This window comes from Excalfactoria chinensis, chromosome 12 (assembly GCF_039878825.1).
Source record: "Excalfactoria chinensis isolate bCotChi1 chromosome 12, bCotChi1.hap2, whole genome shotgun sequence".
In the NCBI taxonomy this organism is placed as follows: domain Eukaryota; kingdom Metazoa; phylum Chordata; class Aves; order Galliformes; family Phasianidae; genus Excalfactoria; species Excalfactoria chinensis.
In genome coordinates this window covers 9608648-9633877 of record NC_092836.1, presented here as the reverse complement: position 1 = coordinate 9633877, position 25230 = coordinate 9608648, and the positions used below count along the sequence as shown (strand labels likewise).

Genomic DNA, 25230 nt, shown 5'->3' with positions numbered 1-25230 from the left:
ATTTCGGGCTGAGAGGAGAGCGGCCAGTTTTTAATGTCCTTGTCTCTGGGGAGATTTCCCATGAGACAAACGCCAAAGGATCTCTGGGAAGCGATTAGCTTTTTGCTCAGGAACAGAAAGGTCAGCGAGCCGTGGAATTAGCAAGGTTACAATATTAACTACTCAGGCCCACATGCTAATCCTTACTATCCTTCTTCTGACAAGGTGTGTATGCACCTGCTGAACTTATGGTGAACTTATATGCTGCCATACCCACAAACTCAGTGGGATTCCCCAGGCTGTGCAATGCCTTTGGGATGGGTTGCACACTCCCTGCCACAGCCCCCAAAGACCGAGGAGGTTTCTCAAAGCATCAGCATTACAAGGTTAGAACAAGTAGCAAAACCTGCCCATGGATTTTTAAAGGCTCACCAATCCTCTTATTTTATTATATGCACTTTTAACTCCCCAGGTACCTTTCCAGAGGTATTTAATCTAAATTCTCCCTTTTATCCAAACTATTTCAGCTGTATTCTATGATTGCGTATATTGAGCCTGCAAACAGTTACTGCAGCTCTTAATGGTGAAAAGAAGTCCACCCAATGATTCCCTGCCGCTCTGAGCTACAGCTGTTGTAAATTGGTACCAAGTGGCCTTAAACACTCGTGTTTTTTCCATTTGGAAACCCATGCTCTGCCAATGTAAAAGGCTACAGGAGATGGTGGAAAAATCAGTGCGCTGCTTGAGAAAGCTAGTATTTCAGCTGGCTGATATGAGCAAAACTGGCCTTTCCTGGTCTCAGGAGAAAGCCTGTAATGAATCAGAGCAATTCCCTACAGACCTGCTCATACCCTGGCTGTTATAGTCAGATATGGGGGCTCTGGCAATATGCACTGAAGCCCAACCACCAGCAGATGGAGGTCTCACCAGCACGAGGCCAAGGTCAACATTTTCTGTGGCATTAAACAGCTGTGCACAAAAGCAAGATATGCCCTAGAAGGGCTCCTCTTCCTTGTAGCCATAAAACCAGGATGTGGGGAAGAACTCAACAGATTCCTCAGTTTTCCAGCTGAAACTCATTGCTGCTCATTTGCTATTCATTGTGGTCATCAGACCAAAGCTTGGGGTTAATCTCACTCAGTGGCACCAGGAGCCTGGGAAACAATCACTGGGGAAAAACCTGCTGAGAAGACAGTAACGAGCACAGTTAATGAGCAGGGAGGGAATCAAGCGTGCACTACACCAAAGGAACTGCATCCTTCTGCTGGCCAAAAGCACACCCCTTTTCACCCCCACAGATCAAATGCATTTCCTCAGCATTAACAAATCATTTTCCTCCACGTGGTATGATTAGTAACCTGTTAGTGGCCATCAGTGGTGCCCTCACAGTAGTGTTAGCCATGCTCAGACCCCATGGTGAGAGGCCCTGTGCAACTGGGGAGCAAGGAACTAGTGCCAGTCTCTAGCATTTCAATACCTGTTTCTTAGACGTTCCAATCAAGTCCTTGACCTACCATGTGTGCATTGCCATCAGCTGCTTCCAACACGATGCACCTGAAAATGTGTTTGTTCTTTTAATTACAGTATTTAGCACTGATGCTGAGCCCAAGCAGGTACCCTGCACGTCTAAAGGGTGTGCTTCCCCTCGGTTTGCTTGACCCCTGTGGATTTCACCTGGGATTGGAGCACAGATGGGCCCAGGCCTTGCAGCTGCAAAACATGGACATCTCTCAGCAGGTCAGTGCCTGGGTTCCAAATGGGGTGCTTTATTTTCTTTGAAAGGAAGGAATACTTAGAGTGAAGCTTAGCTGCTTCACGCTGGTGCTGTTTCTGCTGCTGAACCCAGGCAAGCTGGGCTGAGGGGATGGTTATTAACTTTGGTCCTCTGAGAAACCTAAGTGAGGTTTTCCAGTGTTTAATACAATGAGATGTAATTGTCACAGAGTGCGCCTCCCAGCTCCTGAAAAGCAACGGGAAGGGGATCCCACTGCTCAGAGCCGTGCAGTCCCACGGGTACAGCTCACCATGCGTCCCCTCGTGCTCCGCTCATTCCTTCATACAATGAACTCCTCCTCCTGGTTTAGCCCTACACCAGGGCAGAACAAAGCCTGCCACGTGCGTTCTTTGTCACTCCCCGCGGCTCCTCCTTGAGCTGTCCTCCCTCTTAAAGCCTTTAGGGGATGGAAGGAGTGAGCAAGTGTTGGCTGTGGAAACCCCACTCTTAGCCTGAATTTCCAGGCTGTTCTCTGCACGGGTGTTTTGCAGAGGGGGTTCAGCAGCACTGCTGCTGTTTCAGAAGCTCAGAGCTCATTTTGCCGGCAGGTACAGAGCCGGAAGGTCAGGGGATGCAGTATGAGACTTGTACACTCTTTGCCTTCTGAAAGCATGCAGAGATTAGGAGAAAATTAGGAGAAAATCCCTCTCCTACGTAACTTTATTGCCTGTGTGAGCATTGCTCTGGAGCGCTGCTGCTTTCAGTTGAAACCTGCAGGATCCAAAGGAAAAAAAAGTATCTTTTAAGGCCACACAACTTTGCGATGCTTACGAAGCGTGGAACGTGCTGAGAAAAGCCATCACTCCCAAACCTCGCCAGCACATCAGTAACTCCTTCCTGCCCGGCACGGAGCCACCGTGCAGCGGGGCGGGCAGCGCGTTCCCGAGCCCCGGTTCTGCTCTCTGCGGGGCCGCATGGGGCTGCCTGCGGGGCGCAGGGGGGCGACGTTCCCCTTCCCGCAGCGGGGCCGCTCGGCTGTCACTTCCTGCCGGCGGCGGCGGGGCGAGGCGGCCGCGGGGCGGGGCGCGGGGCCGGCGGAGGCTCGGCGGGCCCGGGCCGCTGGGCTGCGCGGCGCCGCCGAGCCGCGGCGGAGGGATGCGGAGGAGCCGGGCCCCGCGGCTGGCGCTGGCCGCCTGCTTGGGCTCGTTCCTGCTGGGCGTCTTCTACTTCCAGAGCAGCCTCAACCCAGGTGGGTCCGAAACTTGGACGTTGCGGGGAAGCGCGTGGTTCGTTTTAAAAGCGCTGCGCTGTCCCGGCGTGGGAGTTGGGGCAGAGCTGCTCTGCTCCGCCAGTGCCCCTTTACAGCCGCCGGCGGGGCTGGATTGCGCGAGCTCAGCGCGTGCTCCTGGAGGTATCTTCCACGCTGGGAAGTGATTCAGTAATTGAGAGCTAAGATACAGTGCCTTGTGCTGGAAGGGCTGTGTGTTTCCCTGGCTGCTTTCTGCTCTTTTGGCGAGACGAGCTCCTCTATTGGGTTTTAACGGCGCGCTCATGTTTTCTGATTGCAGCAGCCATCCATCAGTGGGGCCTTTAAAGTTACATCTTGAAATGCAGGAGGGAGGTTTGACCGAGATGTTTGGTGGGATTGTATCGGTTTCATAAATCTCCCTTTTAAAGGGGATGCTCCATCACTTTAATGTGTTTGGTTTTTTTCCCCTAAAAATGAGAAGTTGTTTGCTGGGTAAGATTGCAGAGGAGTTGGGTTTCTGCGAGCATTTGTTGTTTCTGGAATAGCTGATGAGATTTATCAAATGAATTCAGTGATCCCGGAGGATCACGCTTAGCATTTCATTCCATGGTAACTTTTGAGAAGGAAACGATCTGTGCTGCCTCACTTTAATATTGGGAGCGTTTGATAAGAAAGCGCAGCCCTCCATCAGCTCTCATCCCCACGGCTCCGAATAGAGAAGGGTCTGTGCTTTACGTTGGATTCATTGCTTGGTGTTTGGCTGGGAAACGTGGCTCTTTGAGGATTCTGGCTTTCAAAAGACTTCTGCATGTCTGCGTCAGCAGAGCTTGCTGCGCTCCCTCAACTCTTAGCGCCTCGCACCATCTCAAGGCAGAGTTCCCATCAGGTCAGAGCAAACCAGGTGGCAGAAGGGGGGCGATGGCATCTCCTGATGGGTTTGGGGTTCTTCTGTCTGCTATGGGTCAAGCGTTGTGTTTGGGGGCTGCTGTGGGATGGAGGGTCCCAAATGGGTGCATACCAGCAACATCTGACACTCCAACAGTGCTGTTGGTGAGGGTGGTCAGCACCATCTGCAGACTTGGGAGCCCCTCGAGTTTCCCAGGGAGCTGCATTTAAAGGGATATTCACGCTGCCTCCCACAGCCCGTCCTTCGTTTCTATGCTCCTTCTGTCCTTTGTTATTTTTCAGATTACAGTATTTTTTTCCTCCTTAGTTCAGTGAGAAATTGGCTCTAGCAGAGGAAGGGTCATTACCAGACACTGAGAAGACGCAAGCTGAAAATTGCTGCGTTTCCTTTTGGCTCAAGGGAGCGCTAACTGAGGCAATTCACCTGTATTTCAGGAGTTACCAGTTACAGGAATAAGTAAACAATTTGCAGGCAAAACTGTCATCTCTAAAGTGATGGTTGCCTTGAGGCTATTTGGAGTTCTGGTTGCCTTGTGTCATTTGGTTTCTATATAATAATGAAGAAAAATGCTGGAAAATGCAGCAGTGCTCGGAGTTCTCCTCTGGAGCAATCGGTTTCTTTTCTCCATCCTTTGTAGGATTCAGCAGGTTGCTTTCCTGGGTCACCCACAGACCATTACATTCAGTGTAGTGCATGGGCCTCACGCAGTCTCAGTGTGGTTCTGGGAGCAGTGTAGTCCCTTGGAGAGACTTGGTGTGCTGGTGTCAGAGCATGGCCATCCAGGAGACCCCCCTGGACTCAGCACCATCCCCCTTTGGAGCTTTTGCTGTCTCCTTCAGGGACAGCACAGCATGCTGCACTTTGTGTGCTTAGGGAAGGTGGTAGTGTGCCCTGGGGATCTCTGACCATTGTCTCATCTAACCCTGATTGCAGCATGTCTAAACTGATGTGGTGGTAAATGCTGGAGGCTGCTGATCCTTGTCTGTATCAAAGGATTGGCCATTGCTGGTATCAGGAATTGTGCTGATTTTAGCAGCAATGTGGCAAGTGGGAGATGACAGTGCTGGTATGGATGCTGGGTAGGGACATATAGGGAAGAAACAATGCAGAGGGAGGTGAGTGGCTTATAGAAAGGTCCTGCGTCAGCTGTGTCCTCAGCTCCTTCAGGCCTCAGTTAATTGTGCCGTGCTGCCATACCAGGGGTAGATCTTATGGGAAGGATCTGTAGGCAAATTGTACTGACATCCAAAGGCTGCCAGCGTGGGGCTGGAGGGACGTGTGCATGAACTTGCAGTCTCCTGAGCAGTTACTAAACAGCTGCTCCATTCCAAAATAACATTTCCTGATGTGAGCTGGTTGATGTGAAGCATTTTATACAACCTCTGTCGTCTCAAGGCTTCCGTCTTCTCTAACTGGCATTCCTTAAGAAATGAAATCCACTTGCAGCTCAGGGAACAATCCTAGGAGTGCTTGGAAGAAGGGTCACTTTTAGGTGCCTGAAGCAAGGAGGGAAGATGAGATAAATTGGTCTAAGCCCAGAAACCCTTCACAAAAGTACCAACCTTTTTGTTCTTACCCAATCCTTGCTCTGCTAAGTCCATGCCTTGTGCATGTTGGAGGTGATGGGGAATGTAGCAGACGGACCTTGCACAGCAGCAGTCTGTGGGGTGATGGATGCTCCTCTACTGCTGTTCTAGCTTCTTCCAGTGCTAAATCACCATCTCTAGAAGAAAAAAGGAAAAACAATCCAGCTCAAAATGCTGCTTTCTCTTCTCTGGTTCTGTCCAGTTGCAGAATCCAGCTGTTTTTCCTTCTGTCATTTTAGCAGCACTTGCTTATTGCCGACTGCTGCACTCATTCTTTCACATCTTGCCCTCAGCGTGAGTTGTGGGACTTCCATGGGGCTTTGCAGGTCAGTTAGTCTCTGAGCTGACTCTTTGTGAGAGATACCAGAACCAGGATGTAGTCGCACCAGGGCCATGACACCACCCCAACTGTTAGATGAGAAACTAGAAGGGTGTGGGGACAGGGAAGAAGCAGGGCCTTATCAGGTCTGCTCATGCACCAACCTGTTGGGTCTTCTCCGGGCACTGACAGAGAAAAGCCTTCTCTCTGTTTCAGGCGTGCAGGTTCCACTCCACCAGTCCAAAGAAGGATGACTGGGGTATTACAGGATGGGTGGCAGTGCCAGAATCCACACCGCCATCACATGGCACAAGGGATTCAGGCCTCGTGACTTCTGCAGATCCGGCCTTTCAGGTTCTCTGAGCTGTGCATCCACAGCCAGCTCTGTCCTTGTGTCTACAGAACTGCCCCTCCAGGGCACGGTTTGCTGGTGATTTGCAGAGGTCCTGCAGGGTGCTGATCCCTGAGCCTGCCTGCAAATGCACCTAGCCTGAACAGAGCCACGTAGCTATCAGCAGATCTTTTCAAACCAGGGGTTTGAGCCTATTTTAGACCTCAGATCCTCCTTGTTGTTAGATTTCCAGGCTGAAATTCAGGCACGACCAAAGCTCGGGCAGGTCCCCACTGTGACCCAGCAGGCGCAGAGCCCTTCAGATAAGCAGTGCTGTGAAACCGAAGAAGCCCCCTGAGATCTTGTTGCTTTTTCTGCCGTGTTTTGTTTTTGTTTGCTTTTGTCATGGGGCGCTTCTGTTGGGCTCAGGTTGCTGTGAAGTCCAGGGGGCAGTCGCTGTCCTGGCAGCCGGCACAGACCCAGCGCTCAAAGTGCACTGCGTGTGGCTGCAGCGTGTTGGGCAACGTGGGCTGGAAGGTCCCCCCCAGGGCTGCCATGTTGGGAGATGTGAAATGCCATCACTGTGACCCCTCGTGGTGGAACAGTCAGCGCAGTCCAGTGGTAAAAGCAGAGCAATAATGAAGCCCATCTGTTCCCGAGGGCCAGACCTTGAATGAGGAATGCTTTTTCTTGTCTTTCTTGGCTCTATACAGTTTCCTGAGAATCTCTGATATGTGTAAGAGGTTTGGGAGGGGGAAAAAGGGGGCTTGGTATGCTGGAAGTTAACTCTGTACATGCAGGAGAGACTCACATCTCGATGGCTCTTTGCTGCCCTGCATCCCACGATGTCCTGGTCCCACTGTTGCTCCCTGGGAGCGCTCTGCAACTGTGCTTATACTGCAAAAAGGGCCCTGAGGTGCTGGGAAGTGTTAGATGCTGGATTTTCATTCTTGGTGGCTGCTTCCCACCAGCATCTGAATGGAGAAGCACTACAAGGCCTCTATCTTAATCCCAGTGCAAACACAGCTGGCTTTCCTAGGACCTGCTAGAAGCCAGCAAGCTACAGAGGCATTAGGTGCTCAACTCCCATTACTCTCCCTTAAAACTGAGTACCTAAAGAGGAGTTTTAATCCTCAGATACCTCCGTGAGGCCAAGCCAGGGCTGTTTCACATTCAGGCTTTAAGGGCAAATGCCTGAATCTTCCCTTGTTAAAAGGCAGTTAAAGGCTGATAGAGGCCTGGGAGAGAAGGAACATCTCATATGCCCTACCTGGGAAGCCAAAATCAAAGGCTGACATGGGCAGCAGTGGGTGTAAAGAGTGTCCTCACATCCCTGGAATCCAAACTCCTCTTCATGCATGTTCTTCCTGGAGACCCCTGAATGTAGGAGATAGCATGGCAGCACGTGCTTTACTTTTGTTCCTCTTAGTTTTAATGAGCCAGGGAGCAGAGCTAATGCTGTGTTTGTTGTGTTGGAAGGAGAGCATGATGCTCGGAGAGCACGCAGCCTGTGTTAGAACAGGGGAGGGAAGGGGAGCCAAAGGACACAGTGTGAGAAATGGTTTTGTGTGATTCAAGCCCTGTGCAGAAGTGATGCCCAACCTTCCCAGGTGCCAAACACTTTACAGGAGGTGGCACAGTGGCTTTCAGCAGCCACCAAGCTGGTCCCCAAGCCAAGGAAGCTTTGTAGCCAGGTGAACTTGGTCCCAGGCCATCCAACAGCCTCAGTATTTCTGCTGCCCTCTGACTAGGCTGTCCCTGCAGAGGTCAGCCTGCATTGCCCTGAAGAGTGCTCTCCAGAGTTGGTGCTGTTTGACCAATGTTCTGAACCCTGCAGACAGGACAGTGATTGCAAAAAGAACAAACATACCACGCTACCTCATGCAGACACACAGCAGATACCAGCATCTGTATGCCAGTTTGCTGGGGGACTGCTCAGTGCTGGGGAAGCAGCTGTCCCATATAGGTTGTATTTTATCTATGCCCATTCCTGGGGCAGCTCCCTGAATATTCCTGCCTCAGAGCCTTGCCTGAGCTATAAGGCACGGAGGAGGGGAATAGCTGTAGCTGGGCATGGGAACAAGTAAGTTGTGTTGTCTGATCCTGCTTTCCTCATCAAGCCCCAGAGCTTTTCATGTTTGGCTGAGATAAAATGGTTGTAAATTTTTGGGCAGGGTCTGATGGGAATTTGGCTGGGAAGGGCCAGGAGTTGGTATTTCCTGGGAATAGAAAGCAGTTTCTCACCCTGCAAAAGGTAGAAAGGTCTCTCACCCTGCAGGGAGTCTGACACTCTGGGTTCAGCAGCTACATCTGCAGTGAAGGTGGCTTGTTACTTTTTCCCCATACAGGAAAGCATTGGCCGCACAACCCACATCCTTCAACAGCTCTGTGCTGAGGTGGAAGTCACCATTCAGTATCAGTATTTAAAACAGCCCAGGGTCTGGTTTTGAGGGGGTAAATGCAAAGGGATTCAGTGTCTGCAGTCCTTTCCCACGCAGTGGAAAGAACTATGTAGCTCTGCAGCCATTCCCACTGCATAAAGAGCCCAGCCTGGCTCCTTCAGATCCCATTTGCCTTCCTCTTCCCCCTGCTTTCCTACCACTTTGTGAGTTACCATCCCCATTGCACTGAGGCTGCAGAGCAGAAATGTTCTCAGTGTTCCCATGATGCTGGTGACTGTCACCAAGCCCTGTGCGTTGTCATCCTGTGGAGCTGTTTCTGCAGCTGGGAGATGCTGCAGGCTGCTCTGCCCCTGAGATGAATGTCATGCTGGAATGGGTGTGTTATAGGACCATATGCATCAGCCATGTACACAAGCCATGGCTGAGCATGGGTTCTGGCATTCATGCTCATTTTCAGAATGGAACTTAATTTGCTGAGAGTCACTTGGAGCATCATCCAGCTGAACTTGATCCTGCAGAATGTCCCATTTGAAGGCGGCTCAGCTCCTGATAGCTCTCCAATGGTGCGTGTGCATGGAGATGTGCTGGAAATCTGGGAGCTGCACTTCATGCCCGTAGGTCCCATCCCATCCTGCGTCATATGGAGGGACAGCCCAGCCACAAGCCCTCTTGTCACCACATTGCTCACAGCTTATCCTTCTCTGGGGAAGTGTTGCTTGACAAGCAGCTCCTGGCTGCTCTCCCAGTCCTTCTGCAGGGGAGCGTTGGCCGGGGCCAGGACTGTCCCTTGGAGCTGCTCGTAGGGCAGCTCCCTCATTCCTCCATGGAGATTTGCAGTCTCATTGCTGATGTGAAACCTGATCCATCCTTGCTCTGCGCCAGATGTTGCTCTGCTGTCATGAATTGCTGACCTCTCGGGAAGGAGGGCAATGTTGACATGAGGTTCAAAGGTGCTGTTTGTTTGGAGCTGCTGGATGTGGGTATCTCTGGGGCTCGGAGCGCTTCCTTCAAGGCAGGGACCTGGGAAATTAGCACAAACTAATTAGAGGTCAGAAGCTCCTCAGCAGTTCCCCATCCCTGATCCTGTCATGATTCTTTACAAGTGTGTGACTCTGCCCTTCCCTTGGCCCTGGGGAGTGGATCTGCACAGTCACGTTTCTCTTTAGCATGGGAAGGTGGCAAGTTGCATCCTGCAAACATCTGCAGAGCTGGGCTGTTCCTTTTGGCTAGGCTGTTGTGGTAGTATATTCACAGCTGGGTCCTTTCCAAGTTTATTCCTGGCAGCACTGAACAGATTGATTTCCCTTTAGCTTAATAGGGCCAGCACATGCAGGCACTGCATGGCTGAAAGAAGGCTGGCCTGGCTTGGGGGTATAGGGAGGGGGTTGGTTTGCTGTAGTTGTCCATGAATGGCTGCTGCTGAGTGAGAACAAGTGCAAGAATCCTTTTGGTCTCCATTTGACCTTGCTCACTCCCTGCAAAAAGGAAAGAGATGTCTCCAGAACACCCATTTGCAAGGTTTGGCTGGCAGGGGGGAAGCAGGTCCTCCAGCCCCTCAGACTGGTTGCATCTCAGTGCTGCGGTGATGCTGGAGGTGATGCATCCTTTCCAGGCTCTTTGGTGGCCTTAGGCAACGCCCTTATCTAAATGCAGCAGAAGTTGGTGCAAGGAGCTTCTTATCACGGGAGAAGTTCTGCCTTGGAGATCCCCCTCCCTGGCCTCCAGCAGCCTGTAATGAGCTTCTGTACTGCGAGCTTATGCATCTCTTCCACACGTGCATCTTTCTCCGTTCCTTGTGGCAGTGACTTTCACAGCTCTGTGTGCCACTGTCATTTCAAAAGGCACTCCCAGGTCACAGGCACTGGGCTGGGCAGGGCCGTGGCTATGCCTAAGGTGCTGCCATGGAAGTATTTGCTGAGTGTGCGTTTTTTTTTCCTGAGATCTGCTCATAGATCTTTTCATCAATTCCGGATGCACGGAGCTGACAGGCTGTGTTGAAACACATTCAGCAGGCAAGCTGCTGAGCCGGGTGACCTTACAGAGCTGCATTTTTGTTCTTGTGTGCATATCAAAAACCTGTGTGCAGAGGGCACAAAGCATGTCTGCCCAAACTAGACTGAGCTGCAGGCAGGTTTGCAGCAAGTCCAGCCTGGCCCAGGACACCCTGCACCCTATCCCCTGTACATCAAGGTAGGGATCTATCTCTGCCTTGTTACTGCCAGCATGTGCCTTTCTGCTCTGATTCCTGCTGAGTAGCAGCCTGGAAAGGGGCTTTATTGACATGGAATGGCAAAGCTGGCAGTTTGGGCTTGCATCAGACATGCATGCAGCAAGCCGGGGCCAGGAGAGAAGCAGGCATAATGAATGGGGAAGGGAAATTGCTCTTGGAAGGCTTCTAGCTTGGCGTCTAGGAGAAATTAACCATTCGAAGCAAGGGAGTTTCATGGTACTTCTGCAGAGAGTCCATGTTCCTCCTGGACGCTGATCATTTTGTGTTTCCTATCAAGATATCAGTTGCATTCCTTGCGATAGCAGAGAGCTCGGCATGTTGCCCCAGGGAAGTACATCCCCTGCTTCAAAGTGCTTCTGATCCTCCTGTTGCACCTGGCTGACATCTGCCTCGGCCTGCTGCCAGGTGACCTCTTGTAGCCACTAAGGGGACACGTGGCTTGGGAGGGACCTCTGATCAGGACAGAGCATCCAGACCAGCCACTGTTGGCTCTGGTCCTGCTCCGAGCCCTGCTGATGACACTGCAGGATTTAGCAGGTCGCGTGAAGCAGCTGGATTGGGTTTTTTTCCTTTCTGCATGATTTATTGTGAGCTAATCCTATAGCTGTCACCTTTTTCCATCACTTGATTAGCATTTCCCTGGCTGCTCCTTGATTCAAGTTGTCTAAATTGGAATAAGAAAGCCTTCCTTGAGGATCAGAGCTTGAGAACTGCCTGTCTCCAAAGAGAAGAGAGCCATGCAGCCAAGTGCCATCTATGCCAGCTCCAGTCCCTGGGTACAGCTGGTGATGTGGTGATGGTCCAAGGTGAGAAATGTAGGAAAACTGCTTTCAGAAACAATAAGTGAAAAGGAAAATGTGCAGGAGAGCAGAGGTGAAGGGAAGAAAGCACTTCTGGTGAAGGACAGAGGTGATGAGGGGTGGTCACCAGGAGGCTGTGAGGCTATTGAGAAGAGACACATGCTATCTCTCCTTGGCATGGGGCAGTGCCTCCCATATTGAGGTTGCTTACTGTTTTGTTTTGGAGGTTAAGCTGAGGCGTTTTCCTATGAAAGTCTGCATGGAGCTGGCTCCAGACAGAGAAAACTGATGTTTGTTGGCACTTAGTGCTGGTGGCACTTTGCCCCTAAGCACCAGGTCCCAGACAGCAGGCGACTGCTGCAGACATCTGCGATCACAGGCACAGGTTGGGGCAGGTGTGTGTGGGGTTAGGGCCCACGTCAGCTCTCTGGGGCCCTGTGATTCCACCCCAGATGTTCTCAGTGCTGCTGCTGGCAGGCTCAGCACTTCCCTGTCTGGCTGGAACAGGAGCAGGACGTGTGCTCACCACCACGCCTGGCTCTCCCCATCCCTTTCCACAGAGCATCATATAGGGCCTTCCTCTGTGTCCTGAGTTAACACTGCCTGGAGGTGGCACACCTCTCTTGTCCCTGGACCGATGCCTTCCAGCAGCGGGGCTCATCCCTAGAACAGTGAGTGATTTTTCCTGTTAAAGGCGGCGCTGTCTGTCGAATTATCCCATGTAAAATACTTGTCAGTATGTTTCTTGGCTGGAGGGAGGCTGTCATTAGCGCCAGGGAAATGCCAGCTCCCAGCTGGGGCTGCAGTAGTGAATCCTGGAGACTAGAGCTGGCTGGACTGCTCTGAGCACCTCCTTCCCAGAGGAGGACATCAAGTGGGGAGGGTAATAGGGGCTGCTAGGACCTCTGTCAGCTAACCTCACTGCTGCAGCTCATCGTGTGAGCCTTCTCACGTGCACATCCCCTATCATCCTGCTCCATGTTGCCTCCGAGCTGCTTTATTTTGTGGTTTTCCCCTCAGCTGTGTGGATAACCTCCTTGCAAGGAGTCTTCCTGCAGCCCCCATGCAGTTTCTGAGCTCTGGGGGGTGAGTGGTGTGTGGGGGTTAATTATTTGGTTTCTCTGTTTCAAAAGGAGGAATGGGAGGAATTGTGTAGTGCTGGAAAAAAGCCTGAGCTAAGCTTTCAAGCATCCCTGTGCTGATGGGACTCTATCTGATTCACCCAAGTTCAGTTGGTTTAATTTCTTTTGTGTTTGGCTTTTGGGATTACAGCAGGCTGTACATTTGGGGCAGAGAGTGATGATGTTCCTGTTGATGTGCAGAGAGGTGTGCTGCCAGGCACTGTGGCAGCTCGAAAATAGAGCCAAGGTTGTATGGCCTGAAACCAGGGTGCCTGGAGGCAATTCTTGAGCCTGAGATCTGTAAGTGGTGGAGGTTTCAGACAGGCCATTGGACCCATGGTCAGTGCCTGCAGGTTGTGGTGTAGCTGGGGACATGGAGCAATGCACTTCCAGCTCCCCAGAAGAGGATCCTGGGTCTGAATTGACAGCAGTGAAGGGTGCATTTGAGCAAGTCAAACACATGGCTCTGTTTGATTTCTTTTCCTTCCTTCTCTAGTGTTTTAATTCAGCCTCTGTTGTCTGTATCTCCAGCTTTTTAGGTGCAGTAAATCTGAGTGGTCACAGTTTGGATTCAGCCTCTTTGCTGAAGCAATAACGTTTTGTTCTAAAACTTTCCTGTAAGAATGATAATTGGAACAGTTCAGGTTTTCATTCCCGGAGGTGTTCCCTTAACTCTGAAGGTGGATAAGGATGTCAGTGCCAGGACTGCTATGCTTTACAGCTGAATGCAGCAAGTACAAAAGCAAAGAAAGGGGCATGCCTTTGTCTCCATCAAACGGTGGTCACTACCTTTGGGGTCATTGGCTCGGTAGGACTGGAGTTATATTTGGGATTTTGGTGTTTGAGATCACATTTATTTAAAAAATAATAATAGAAAAGTCCCAACAATCATCCTTTGTTCTTAGGTGGAAACTGAGCAAATGTTTTCTCCATCAGAGCTAGCCCAAGTATAAAGCCAGAGCTTCCTAGAACTAAGCTTCTTTCCAACCAGCTTCGTTGGCTCCAGTAGCTCCGCTCCTTCCAGCCAAGGCCATTCACACAGAGCGTGGGCCACTGCCCAGGTCTCAGCGGCTGCTCCCACGTGCGATCTTTTGGCCTCAGTGCTCTGGTCCATCCTCAGACGGTCGAGGTGTCCAGCCAGGCTGCATGTCTCAGGCTTTGCTATCAGACTGGGAGGGAAAACTGAGCTCAGCCTCTATGGATAACAAGCTTTGTTTTCACTTTCTCTCTTTTTTTTATTCTTTCCTCTTGGATGCTATAACTGAAAATTGGACCGATTCAGCAGTCTGTGACTGCAGCTCGGGTTTGCCTTTGAATGAAGTGGTCTCAGTAACCTCTCTTAAATCAGGTGGTGGGGTCTTTCTCTGTGTCTCCTGGCTGCAGCCACTCGAATATCAAGGAGCCCATCTCCAAGGAGCAGGGCTGTGCTGCCTATTGGTCGCTTGCTGTGTTGGGTACCGCTGAGGAATCAGAAACAGCAAAGCCTAGAGAAGCTCATTGCTGCAGCCACCAGTGGCCATAGAGACCCAGGTCCTAATTTCTAGCCTATACCATGATTTTAAACAAGTGTTTTTAAGCTGGTCCCTTAAAAATGCAGATCTCTGGATGTTATTTCCCCATTTTACAAAAAGGACTGCCCGTGCCTTTCTCACTGCCCCGTGGGGAGCTGCAGGGTGTAATTAACACGCAGACCCATCATTTTGGGTGACCAGGCATTGCCATTATTTTTTTCTCCTTTTTTTAGGTTTTGTGCAGACACAACAGGAAGTGAATCTGTTGCTGTGCAGTAGAGCGAGGCGAAGTGCTGGGGTCAGGATTAACTCTTTAGGGCCCCTTGGGTACACATTCACCTGCCAGCAGGTGTGCTTGCTCTTCTAGGCTGGACACCACTGTTTTGGACTGGATACCACAACTGGACTGTTGGACTCTTGATAGCTCAGGGACCCAGCCTTCCAAATCCCTGAAGACTCACCCCCAAAGGAGCTGGGATTCTTTGCAGCTGAAATCTCACCCATCTGGGGTTTCCAAACGTCCCCTTAATTGTGGAATTTTGCTCTGGGGTGAGTGGGCATCCAAGTGCCCCATCCCTGAAGCACATTTCATTCCCCCTAGCTGGAGCATCCCGTCCCAGCCTGGGGACAGACAGCTTACCTTGCTGCTCTTTTCTGTGCTCTGGAGCTGCCTTGGGCCACCAAGGGCAGAGCTGACGGTGTTGCAAGTGAAGACTGCTATGCTGTGGATAATGATATTCATGCTTTATTCTTTTTTTCTCCTATGGTAAATTCCTCACTTGATGTCTTCCAGGACACCATTTGCCTTTTTTATCACTGTCGTACTGGCAACTGATAGCGCTGAACTAATGCATCTGGGACCTCCTGCCACTTCCAGCAGCAAAGTTGCAGAAACTGCTAAATTCTAGCACTGCAAAATTAAATTCTGCTTTATTTCTCGCTTCCCTGGTCCAGGACAAAGCTTCCATTTCCCTGCTTGGTGTTTCAGTCTTTCCCTGCCATAGCAGACTTTCTCAATGCTTTGTCTGTTGGTATTGCTCTGTTTTTATGCCAAGCCAGTTCCTGGAGTATTGATCCCAGAGGTGATCTAGGAGATGTTATGCTAGAAATCCACCTCCTGCCCAGCATTTTCCCTTCAAGCATTGCTCGCCTTCCAGCTACTCATATCCTTTACAGTTCCCCATTTAAACTGCTGCTTCTCTGTTTTGACATACACATTTCCTGTGGCATGCTGTGCCTCGTGCTGTACGTATATCTGGGTGACTATCTGCCACATTCTCTCTCAAGCTGCAGAAACTGCTTACGTTGTTGATACTTTGGGTTGCATGGGTTTGAGCTGCGCTCAGTGACTGCCAGACTGCATTTTATTCCCCTTTCCAGTTCTGCACCCCCATTTTTAATCGTTTTCTTTCCACCAGACTCTTTCCTTCAGCCTCGGTGATGCTGATGTCAGACTGATGGGCTTGTCACTGCCTGAATCCTGTCTCCCAGCCAGAATCTTAAATTCAGACACTGTATTTGCTGCTGTGGACACTGAGAACCTCCCTCTGAAATTCAGAGTCTCTGCAGCCAAAAGAGTGAATTCCTTCCCTAGTGCTTCCAGAAGGCTGGGATGGGCACGATCCAGTTTCTGCTCAGCTCACACATGACCGTCTGTCTTCATAATCAGTTAGTGCACCTAAATAGTCATGGCTTTAAAATCCATTCCTTTTTCCAAAGAAAACTGGCATATAAAGCCCAGATCCTGCAGTGCTATTGATGTCACACCGCTGCAAGAGAATGGCTTTGGTTTTGATGGGCTAGCACAAAAATCTGGGCTGTAGGGGAAAGAGGGAGGGAAAGTGTTGTCTTTCCAAGCTCCAAAGGAAAGACTAAAAGTGCAGGAGGCTCCAAAATGAGCTCCTTCTCAGCCTTTTCTCATTCCATGATTTCTGGTCAGTGTTACTGCTTTAGCATGGGATTTGGTGGTCTATCACAGCTACCCTCTTGCTTCATACTTAGAAACTGCAAAGGACAAATGTAATGCTTCCTTCTGCCTGTTTCAGTGGAAAGCATTTTGGATTCAGATGAGGGCTGTGTACTGTCTGTACTCAAATGGTGATCCAGTAGTTGCTGGGAATTGACATTTTGTCCCCTTTAGAAATGGGATATGCTTTGGCTAACCGACATCTCTGCTTACGAATGCAATTACAGCAGTGCTAAATTTCTGTGGATTACCATTGTGTGTGGTGGAATCCAGGAGCCTCAGTAAGAAGTTATGAAGTCAGGAGGACAGCCAGCATGCAGAGATCTTGGCAGCTCCCTTGTGATGGAAGATCCTGCTGTACTCAGGGCCCTGGTGCCAAAATGCAGCACAAACCATTACATTGCTCTGATGATACTCCCTCCTCAACACTGTCGTGTCAGTAATCCTTGGCCTTTCCAAACTGCTTGGAGTCCCAGGAGCATCCCAGGGATGGGTAACAGATGGTACAGGGGATGAGGAGCCTCTGTTTTGTGTTCCAGGCTGCATCCCAGACCTAATGGAAGAGACAGGCACAGACGAAGACAAGCCTTTCCCCTGCATGTTTGGTTTCCTCTCCATCTGTGCGGGTCAGCCTGCTGTAGATCCCCAGAGCTCAGTTTTCTTAAGGTGGGCTGTTGCCTGCTTGGGCTGAATGGTATAGGGACTGGATGGGGAGAGACCTCATTATGGGATGGCATGACAAGGTGCTTAAAATTGGTGAGAGGGGTTTTGTGCTCAAACTGGGATTTTGAGCCGGGTGAGGAGCACAAGCCCACAGTGCTCTGAGCCATGCTGGTGTGAGCTGTGTGTATCCGTAGCAGCTTCAGGTCACCCTGGCCTTGTTTATGTCCCTTGTCAGAAAAGTTTTGGATGATGCACGAGGTAACCTTGAAAACAAACGCCTCCACTTTGCCTTTGCTAAAGATAGGAGCAGTGCATGCGGTGCCCACACTGTTAACTCTGACCCACTTGAGTTCAGTGCTCTTTGCTTACAGCTGGCAGATGCAGGCTGCAAGTTCAATCCCATTTCTTTCAACTTGCAGAAAGCCGAGCTGGGAAATATGAAATGGGATCTGCTGGGTTCAGTGCCCCCAGCCCAGGATGTGAATGTTGGGTCTTCCACTTGTCTCTTGTTAGCACTGAGGCCGTTTCCCCCTCCTGTGGGGTAACTGGTACAAGGCAATGAGGAAGGAACAGCTCCTCATTGAGTCATGCTTGTGACCCGTGGTGCCACAAGAAGCATTCTTTCCCATGTCAGACGTGCGTGTGATGAAATAGTGTGAGTTCAGCCAGGCATTTCCCCTAATTACAGCCTGAAGGAGTGACACTGAGCTTACTCTGGGTGGCTTTGTGCTTTTGGAGCAGTCTTTATGTAGGCAAAATGTAAGCACGTAAAAAAAAGCAAGAGGGAATTTGGAAGCAAAAAGCCTCGGTGTTACAAACTTCCACATTAACAGAAGCAGTGTGAGTGATGCTTGGCTCTGCCTGTAGGTTCCTATGTGGGCATGGATCTGTTCTCAGGTACTCTTGAAATCAGAACAAGCTGTTCTCTTTATATATGGCCTTTCCTGTGGTTAAAGGATGTCTGGACTCAATTTGAGGGACATCACTACATCCTGATGTGACCCCTATCACCAGTTTGGGCATCACCACTAGAGGGGGGTGAGGGAGGCAGCCCCCAACCCCTCTGATTTTTGTTTTCTCTCCCTTTGCAGCTGCAGAAGACGGGGCTATGAGGACAGCCTGGCAGGGGAAGGCTGGTCGCAGCCCACTCCAGGCCCTGTATGAGAGTGATCAGGTGAGGGGAAGGGGTGAGGGAAGTGGGGTGAAGGGGGAGTGGGCTGACCCTTTTTCCCATCCCCTCCAAAATGTGAGGCACCAGTCAGCCCAGTGTCCCACACCAAAACCTCTGGCTGCGTCCTGAAGAAAAGACCACACTGTTTTGGGGGACAGTTGTTGATCAAAACTTCCATGATAGTCTTTGTGGATTCCTTCCAAGAATCTCCATACACACACATGTATATACATGTGTGTGTGTATATGTAAAGCTGGTCCTGGCCACAAAGCACGTATAAGCCTGGGTCATTTCAGTTCTTTCCATCACCTTGCCTGCACCCACTGAGACAGGGGGCATTGGTAGGCCCCTGCCCAAGTGGGGTCCTGTTGCAGCCAGGGCCAGATCCCTCCCTATGCTTGACACTGGTGTTCCAAACTAGGGTGGTGCTTTCATGTCTATAAGCAGCCAAGTTACATTTGCTTTGGGAAAAATGGCTAATGCAGGCCATGATGCCTGCATACCCTAATCCTGCTGGAACGTCCTGGTGTTGTTTCCTTAAAAGTGATGCTTAATTTCTCTGGCTTTTAGAAAGGAAGGAAATGAAGGGAGCAATTTTGCTCAGAAATAACTGAAAGACATGCACTTATTCCAGTGGGCAGCTCTTGAAAAGTAGTCACATTTATTGGTTGCCATGCCTGCAGACAGTGTCTGTCTGTCTTTTTGCCTGTCTTTCCATTCCTATAGTCTTGAATTATGTGAGTGCAGGGAAAAACACCTGAAAAAAACCCCACACCATTTAAATGCTTGGGTTTTTTAGCACTTTCAAAGAGTGTTTCCAATCTGAAAAATGGAGGGCAGCCTCCAAACAAAACCTAGCAGGAGAAATTTCTACCAGAAAGTTTGGCTCAGTAGCACGCTGTACCATGAAACCTCCTCTTTATGTATGATCATCACCTTCTTAGAGTCAATATTCCTCATATCCAGGTTGCCAACAATGTCAACATCATCCCTTGGTGGCACGTAGAATGTGTTGGCTTTGCAGGAAGAGGTTTTTGCCCAGGTGTTAGTCTTACTGTGAAGGTGAGGACTCTGCTGAATCCTCTCTGGTGTGAGCAGTTTGTTTGAGCATCCCATCTCCCCAGTGCTGCCTCTCTCATGTTCTGGTGGCCACCCAAAATCCTATCCAGGCCTCCAGAGAGAAGAGAGGGTGCAGCTGAAGCTTGATAGAGAGCATCCTTTGGCATGAATAAGCCCTGCCTGCTGCCTGCAGCAAGGATGTAGGGATTGAGGAGGTATCCTGCTCTTCCCCTTGATCCTGTATTGGATGCCAGAGGGATCCACAGGCTGCAGGGACAACTGTGGTACTATGTGTTTCCAGCTAGACTGCATAGCCCAAAGTGGAAGCCGCTGTTGTCTTGTGACAGAGGGGTCATTGCACTGCACTGGAGCAACAGCTCTGTGGGGTCAGAAATGGAGGATAAAACTGTTAGCATCTGAGGACAAAATGAGGCTATTGGGAGGTTCCTGACATTGGCCTTGGCGCAAAATCTGCCAGTCTCAGTGAAGAGAAGGCAGAGGGAGCGGGAGCAGGGGGAGGGGACTTTCCCCTTCTGAGTTCTTGGAAATGGTTTCCTTCCCCAGATGTGACAGTGCCATTCTGGAGTTTCTGATGAATAGCAAGACAGGAAAGGTCATGTCCCCAGACCATCTGGAGGGGGGTTTCAGCTGGGGTGATTCCAGAGAGGTCACTGCAGCAGCTGCTGGGCTGTGATGCCAAGAATCAAACAGGAGGAGAGGAGGGGAAGAATGACGACTTGTGGACATCTCTGAACTGTCCTGCCTCAAGGGAGAGACATTGGAGTGGCATATGTGGGGAATTAAATACACCAAAGCAAGTTGAGTTCAAAGTGATTACTGCCTCCAAAAAGCCTGCGAAAATGGGAAAGGGAGGGTGATGGGAACAGTTCTGTGTAGGTCCCCATTGGTGTGGGTGTGACAGTGACCACCTCTTTCTTATTCCACAGTTTGAACAGTCATCACTGCAGGCGGTTCACCAGCAGCGACGGGAGCTGTTGAGCAACGTCTGCAACCGTTATACTCGCAAGCGGCGGCTGCTGCGGCCGGATGACTTGCGGCACTTGGTGGTGGATGACACACATGGATTGCTCTACTGCTACGTACCCAAAGTGGCCTGTACGAACTGGAAGCGGGTGATGATGGTCCTGACGGGGCAGGGCAAGTACCGGGATCCTCTGGATATCCCTGCCAACGAGGCCCACGTATCATCCAACCTGCACACTCTCTCTGAATACAGCATCCCCGAGATCAACCACCGCCTGCGCAGCTACCTCAAGTTCATCTTTGTGCGGGAGCCCTTCGAACGCCTGGTCTCAGCCTACCGCAACAAGTTCACCCGCAGCTACAACACGGCCTTCCACAAGCGTTACGGGACCAAAATCATCCGGCGGCACCGGCAGGAGCCCAGCGACAAGGCGCTGGAGCGCGGGGATGATGTGCGCTTTGAGGAGTTCGTCTACTACCTGCTGGATCCGCGGACTCAGCGGGAGGAGCCTTTCAATGAGCACTGGGAGCGCGTGCACTCGCTCTGCCACCCCTGCATCGTCCACTATGACGTGGTGGGCAAGTACGAGACCTTGGCTGAAGATGCCAACTACATCCTCCAGCTGGTAGGTGCCGACATGAGTGTCAAGTTCCCGTCCTCGTCTAAGACCACCAGAACCACAGATGACATGACGGCCCAGTTCTTCCAGGACATTAGCCCCTTCTACCAAAGGAGACTCTTTAATTTATACAAAATGGACTACTTGCTCTTCAACTACTCCATCCCCTCTTACCTCCGCATCCGGTGAGGCAGGTGCTGGGGAGAGGTGGGGGAGAGCTGGGTACTTCATCGTGCCATTACTCCTCTCATCCCACCCTGTGCTCGTCTCTCAGTTCTCCCCATGCCTGTTCTGTTCTATGTGCCTCATTCAGGCATAGTCTGGAGGGAGAACACCCTGCAGAATGCTGGGGCTGGAGTTTCTCCTTCCCCTTTCCTCCCAACCCTTGACTTTGGCACTTGTCAGTGGGTACAGGAAGCTGCTGGCTTTGAGGGCTTGCCTTGACTGGAGATTTTCTTGTGACTAAGAGCTTCCTCTGTACATCCAGGTCTTGGGAAGGGTCCTTTTTGGGGCAGGATCCCTTTGGGTGTTTCTCTTCCTCATTGGGCTGTTTGAGGTCAGCCTGGGGAGCAGGATGGAGTTTGTCAGAGATATACATAGGACCAGAAATAAAGCAATAATTTAAGTTTTCCTTGTTCATTTCGAATTGCTCCCACCTTTCTGCCTTCTTCTCCCCCTATCCCAGCTCCCTGAGCCATCTCCACTGCTGGGGAGGGCAGCAACGCAAGCTGCATTTTGCTCAGACAAAGCCTGGAGGACTTTTCGTTCCTCTTCTTCCATGTGCTCCCAGCTGGGATGCAGAATGCTGTGAACAGGGAGAAAGAAGCAGATCTGCAGCTGGTGTGAGTGACAGAGATAGATTCCTCCTGAATGACAGCAGCAGAGCCTTCAATCTGTGCGTATGTGCATCTGGATTTCTGGTCAAGTCCAATAAATCCAGGTTCTTTTTTTCTTAATTATGTAAAAACAGGTGTTAATTGTTTTGCAAAGACATACATCCAACACAGGTGCAGGTACACCCACTTGGCATGAAGGGATGGAGGAAGAGCATCGTGCAAAGGTGATGCTGCATTGGGAAGGCTGGAGGAGAACGTATATAAGTGAGTATGTGTGAGAGAGTATTTATGCCTGAGAACCAGAAAAAATAGAGAATTAAAAATGGAGACAGAGACACCTAGAGGAAAATTCCCCTTTGCTTGGCTGGCTTTGGACAATTCACCCCTTATAGAAGAAACAGGAGCAGGGGGAAAACAAGAAAGAAAATGACAAACCTGATCCTGGGGTTTTTAAGTTCAAGCCAGTCTTAGGAGCTCTATTTCTTTAAAACCATATTTAAAAACTCCTTTCTGTTCAGCCCCAGCTAGGTGGCTGCCTTTGTAAATAAACACAGCTGTAATAGAATTTGCTGTAGTGTGTCTGCTGGCCCAGCTGCGAGCTCTTGACTTATTAGTGCAATACAATGGAGGTTTTATAAAGCCCCAGTGTGCTCAGACTGTTTTAAAAAATAATGTTTTCATCTAACAACTTTCGGCTGTTACATCGTAACCTTTTTTGCTCTCTGCTTCTGATCTGTACCTTTCTGCTGACATTCCCCTCCTTGGTTATGCTGTTTGGAGAGTGGTTTTAGCAAGCATTAAAAAGAAAAGGAAATAGAATTGTTGGTGATGCTGGCAGCCTGAGTTGGAGCTCTTGCTGTAACGGCCTTTCTAGAGATGGATCTCAGAGCACAGAAACAGCTGATGGGATGCTGCAGATGTCAACATCTGAGCTGTGTGTATTCCTTGTGTTCTCAGGAGTCTTGCAGTCCCTGGTTAGCGTTGCCTGGTGTTGGAAATGAAATCATAGCTCCAATCACCACAAGCTCTTGGTCGTTTGGAGTCGATCAGCATCACGAAGGAATGGGGTTTTGGATGGATTTGTGTTCTTGAATACAGTGTTCTGCAGGTAGCTGGTGGCGTGTCAGGTGGCAGGGACAAACATAGCCTGGCTCCTGTGGTGCTGCCTCTGGGTATGCATGCTGCTGGCTGGGAGAGCTCTGCAGTGACAGCAGGGAGCCAGCAACCAGGCTTTGTCCCTGTGATGGTGACAGTTTGGATCTGGTTCTGGCTGGGGTGTTCCTTCCTTTTGCATCCTATCCCCAGCAAATCCTTGCCTTATGCAGTAGGGCTGCAGCCTGCCCGTTGCATTCTGTGATGTGCTGTCTTTGGGCTGATGTGTTCAGATATATCCACTTCAGGGCTCTTTCTAGAAAAAAAGAAGCTGCGATCCAGTGCATTTAGGTCACGTTCTCAGCCTGTCTCGTGCCTAAACATCACTCCCCAAAGCACAGCGTGACAAGGACAGAAAATGGCAGCACGGAGTGGGTGGTGATGGAGCAAGGAGGACACCGTGTGACAGGAGGGGACAACTGCAGGCGTGACACCTGCGAGACTTTGTGCTGGCATCCAGTTCTCTGAGTGGCTTCTATTTTTTTAAGTATCTGTTTTCCTGCATCCCTCCTTCTTGCCAAACGAGAAATAATCAAAGTGTTTGGATGAGAGATCGTGGCCTTAAGCTACCCCAGGGCAGGCTCAGGTTGGATACTTGGAACACTTTCCTCTCTGAAAGAGTGGTGATGCATTAGCATGGGATGCACAGGGAGTGCTGTAGTCACCATCCCTGGGGGTGTTACAGAACAGAGATACAGAGATGTGGCACTGAGGGATGTGGTCAGTGGGTATGGAGGGGGTGGGGGGTTGGACGCAGTGATCTTAGTGGTCTTTTTCAGCCTTAATGATTCTCTGGTTCTCTACCTCTTTGCTACATGGGGCTCAGAGCATAACCCTTAGTGTTTCTGCACTGGGGCAGTGATGGGTCAGGGCAGGATGAACTGTGGCCAAGGTCACCCCAGCAATGGGAGCCCAAAGACAAACAGAGTAAATCAAGTGAGCTGTGATAATTGCACACGGCTTGGCCTCAGGCAAGGAACAACCTTGCAAACTCTCTTTGAACCCTCCCTTCTGCATCTCCCCCCTCAAGTGCCTATTAAAAATTAATAATTAAAACCAAGAACCATGAAGCAGCATTCAGACCTCTGAGTCACAGCTGAGATGGGGCAATGGGGTTTGTTGTGAGCTCTCAGAGCCCCAGGGATGCAAAAAATAGAGAACAGCATCACTTTTATAAATGTCTGTGTGCATGCACACGTATACAGTGTAAATAACAATTCTTTTCTAATGTATAATAGAATTATTTCAGTTGTAATATTTATATGTTAATACATGGACTATATGTAATAAGTATGTGTATAAAATTTGTTAAGAGAATAATTAAACAGCAAACATGATTGTAGTATACTGTTAATAGTGTGGTTATATTTGTAGAGGAGTGCGTTGCTTGATCTGTGTGTTTATGTGTGTGTGTATGTGGTGCCTACACAAACACATACAAACAGAGCGCCCTTTCCCATGTTGAGCCTTCCTACAGGCCAACAAACTCAAGTTCTACTGAGCAGGAGCTTTCTGTCCTAAGCTTGCTGTGCAATGAAGCTTGGGTTGTTTACCAGCTGGAGGATTAATAGACTTCCATTGAAGGGAAAAAAAAAATATGCAAGTGTTTTCAAGTATGCCTTGGAAGCGGTGTTTCGCTTGAAGGAGGCTTTTCAGACTTGCTTGTGTTTGCTGGCTTGCACTTCACTCATGCCTGGTGAGGATGGTGTGTCCTGAAAAAAGGAGCTTTTCTGGAAAAATACTGTGCAAGGATGGCTGCAGTGAGAGAAGGTAAATCCTCTCTTGCCTCGTCCTCTTAAAGGAATTTGCTTTTTTGGGAGCCATTGAGGAATAGAGAAAAATGAAGGTCAGTGTCAGCGCAGTTAGGGTTCTATGGGGTGATGGGGAGGCACAGCCCAACCCAATCCTGGGCACATTGATGACACAGACACAACAGCTGAGGCTTTCCTGCTGGGTTAGATTAAAGGCAGATATCACGCTGAAATGGCCATTCCCTGCCTGAGCTCTGCTACCCACACAGGTCTGCTCTGAAGCTGTGTGAATTTCATGGAGGCAAAGCAACAGCACCCCCCCTCCCCCAGAGTGAAATAACCCTGGCAAACACCCCAGGTAGCACAAAGCCAGGCAGAGCCTGCTGGGATTTACTGAAGGCTTTAAAAGCAGAGGATCCCGCAGGCATTTAATGCCAAACCTCTTCTTCGAATGGAGGAAAATACTCGACTACCTTTGTAGTCCCAGCAGTGCCGCCCATCACTGTGTGCTCTGCCTGGGAGGAGCAGGCTCAGGTGTAGTTTCAGTAACACTGAACCAAACTCTGCTCCAGGGTTACATACAGTCTTTGTCAGCAGGGGCCCTTTCTCATTTGCACCAGGGAAAAGAGAAAAGGAGGAAGGAAAAAGTGTAAACAGGTGCCACTAGCCAAATAACTGGCCTTTTGCTGCCCCTGAATATAAGGGGGAAAAAAAATCCCCTTTTATTAAAACCATTTCCTTTGGTTATGTCATTGGTCTTGAGTCTGGAAGCAATTTCAAGCATGCTCACCACACTGAGTGCACAGGCACGGGGCTGACATTGGCTGCCCACTGAGCACTGCACAGAAAACAGAGCCCCTGCAATGCACCCATCCTTGC

At 50.1% G+C, this 25230-nt stretch overlaps 1 protein-coding gene across 3 annotated transcripts; it reads left to right on the top strand.

Moving 5' to 3' along the window:
• The first annotated feature begins 1573 nt into the window (after positions 1–1573).
• On the top strand, positions 1574–23920 carry CHST13 (carbohydrate sulfotransferase 13). 3 transcript variants are annotated; one of them, XM_072347734.1, is made up of 3 exons: positions 1574–1716; positions 17870–17952; positions 19956–23920. In XM_072347734.1, exons 1-3 carry the CDS (start codon positions 1671–1673, stop codon positions 20799–20801), a joined length of 975 nt encoding a protein of 324 aa, XP_072203835.1. In that variant the 5' UTR covers positions 1574–1670; the 3' UTR covers positions 20802–23920. The 3 variants fall into 3 exon arrangements, with proteins under 3 accessions (XP_072203835.1, XP_072203834.1, XP_072203836.1); XM_072347733.1 differs by lacking the exon at positions 1574–1716 and adding an exon at positions 2807–2942; XM_072347735.1 differs by lacking the exon at positions 1574–1716 and adding an exon at positions 11465–11523.
• The last annotated feature ends 1310 nt before the right edge of the window (positions 23921–25230 follow it).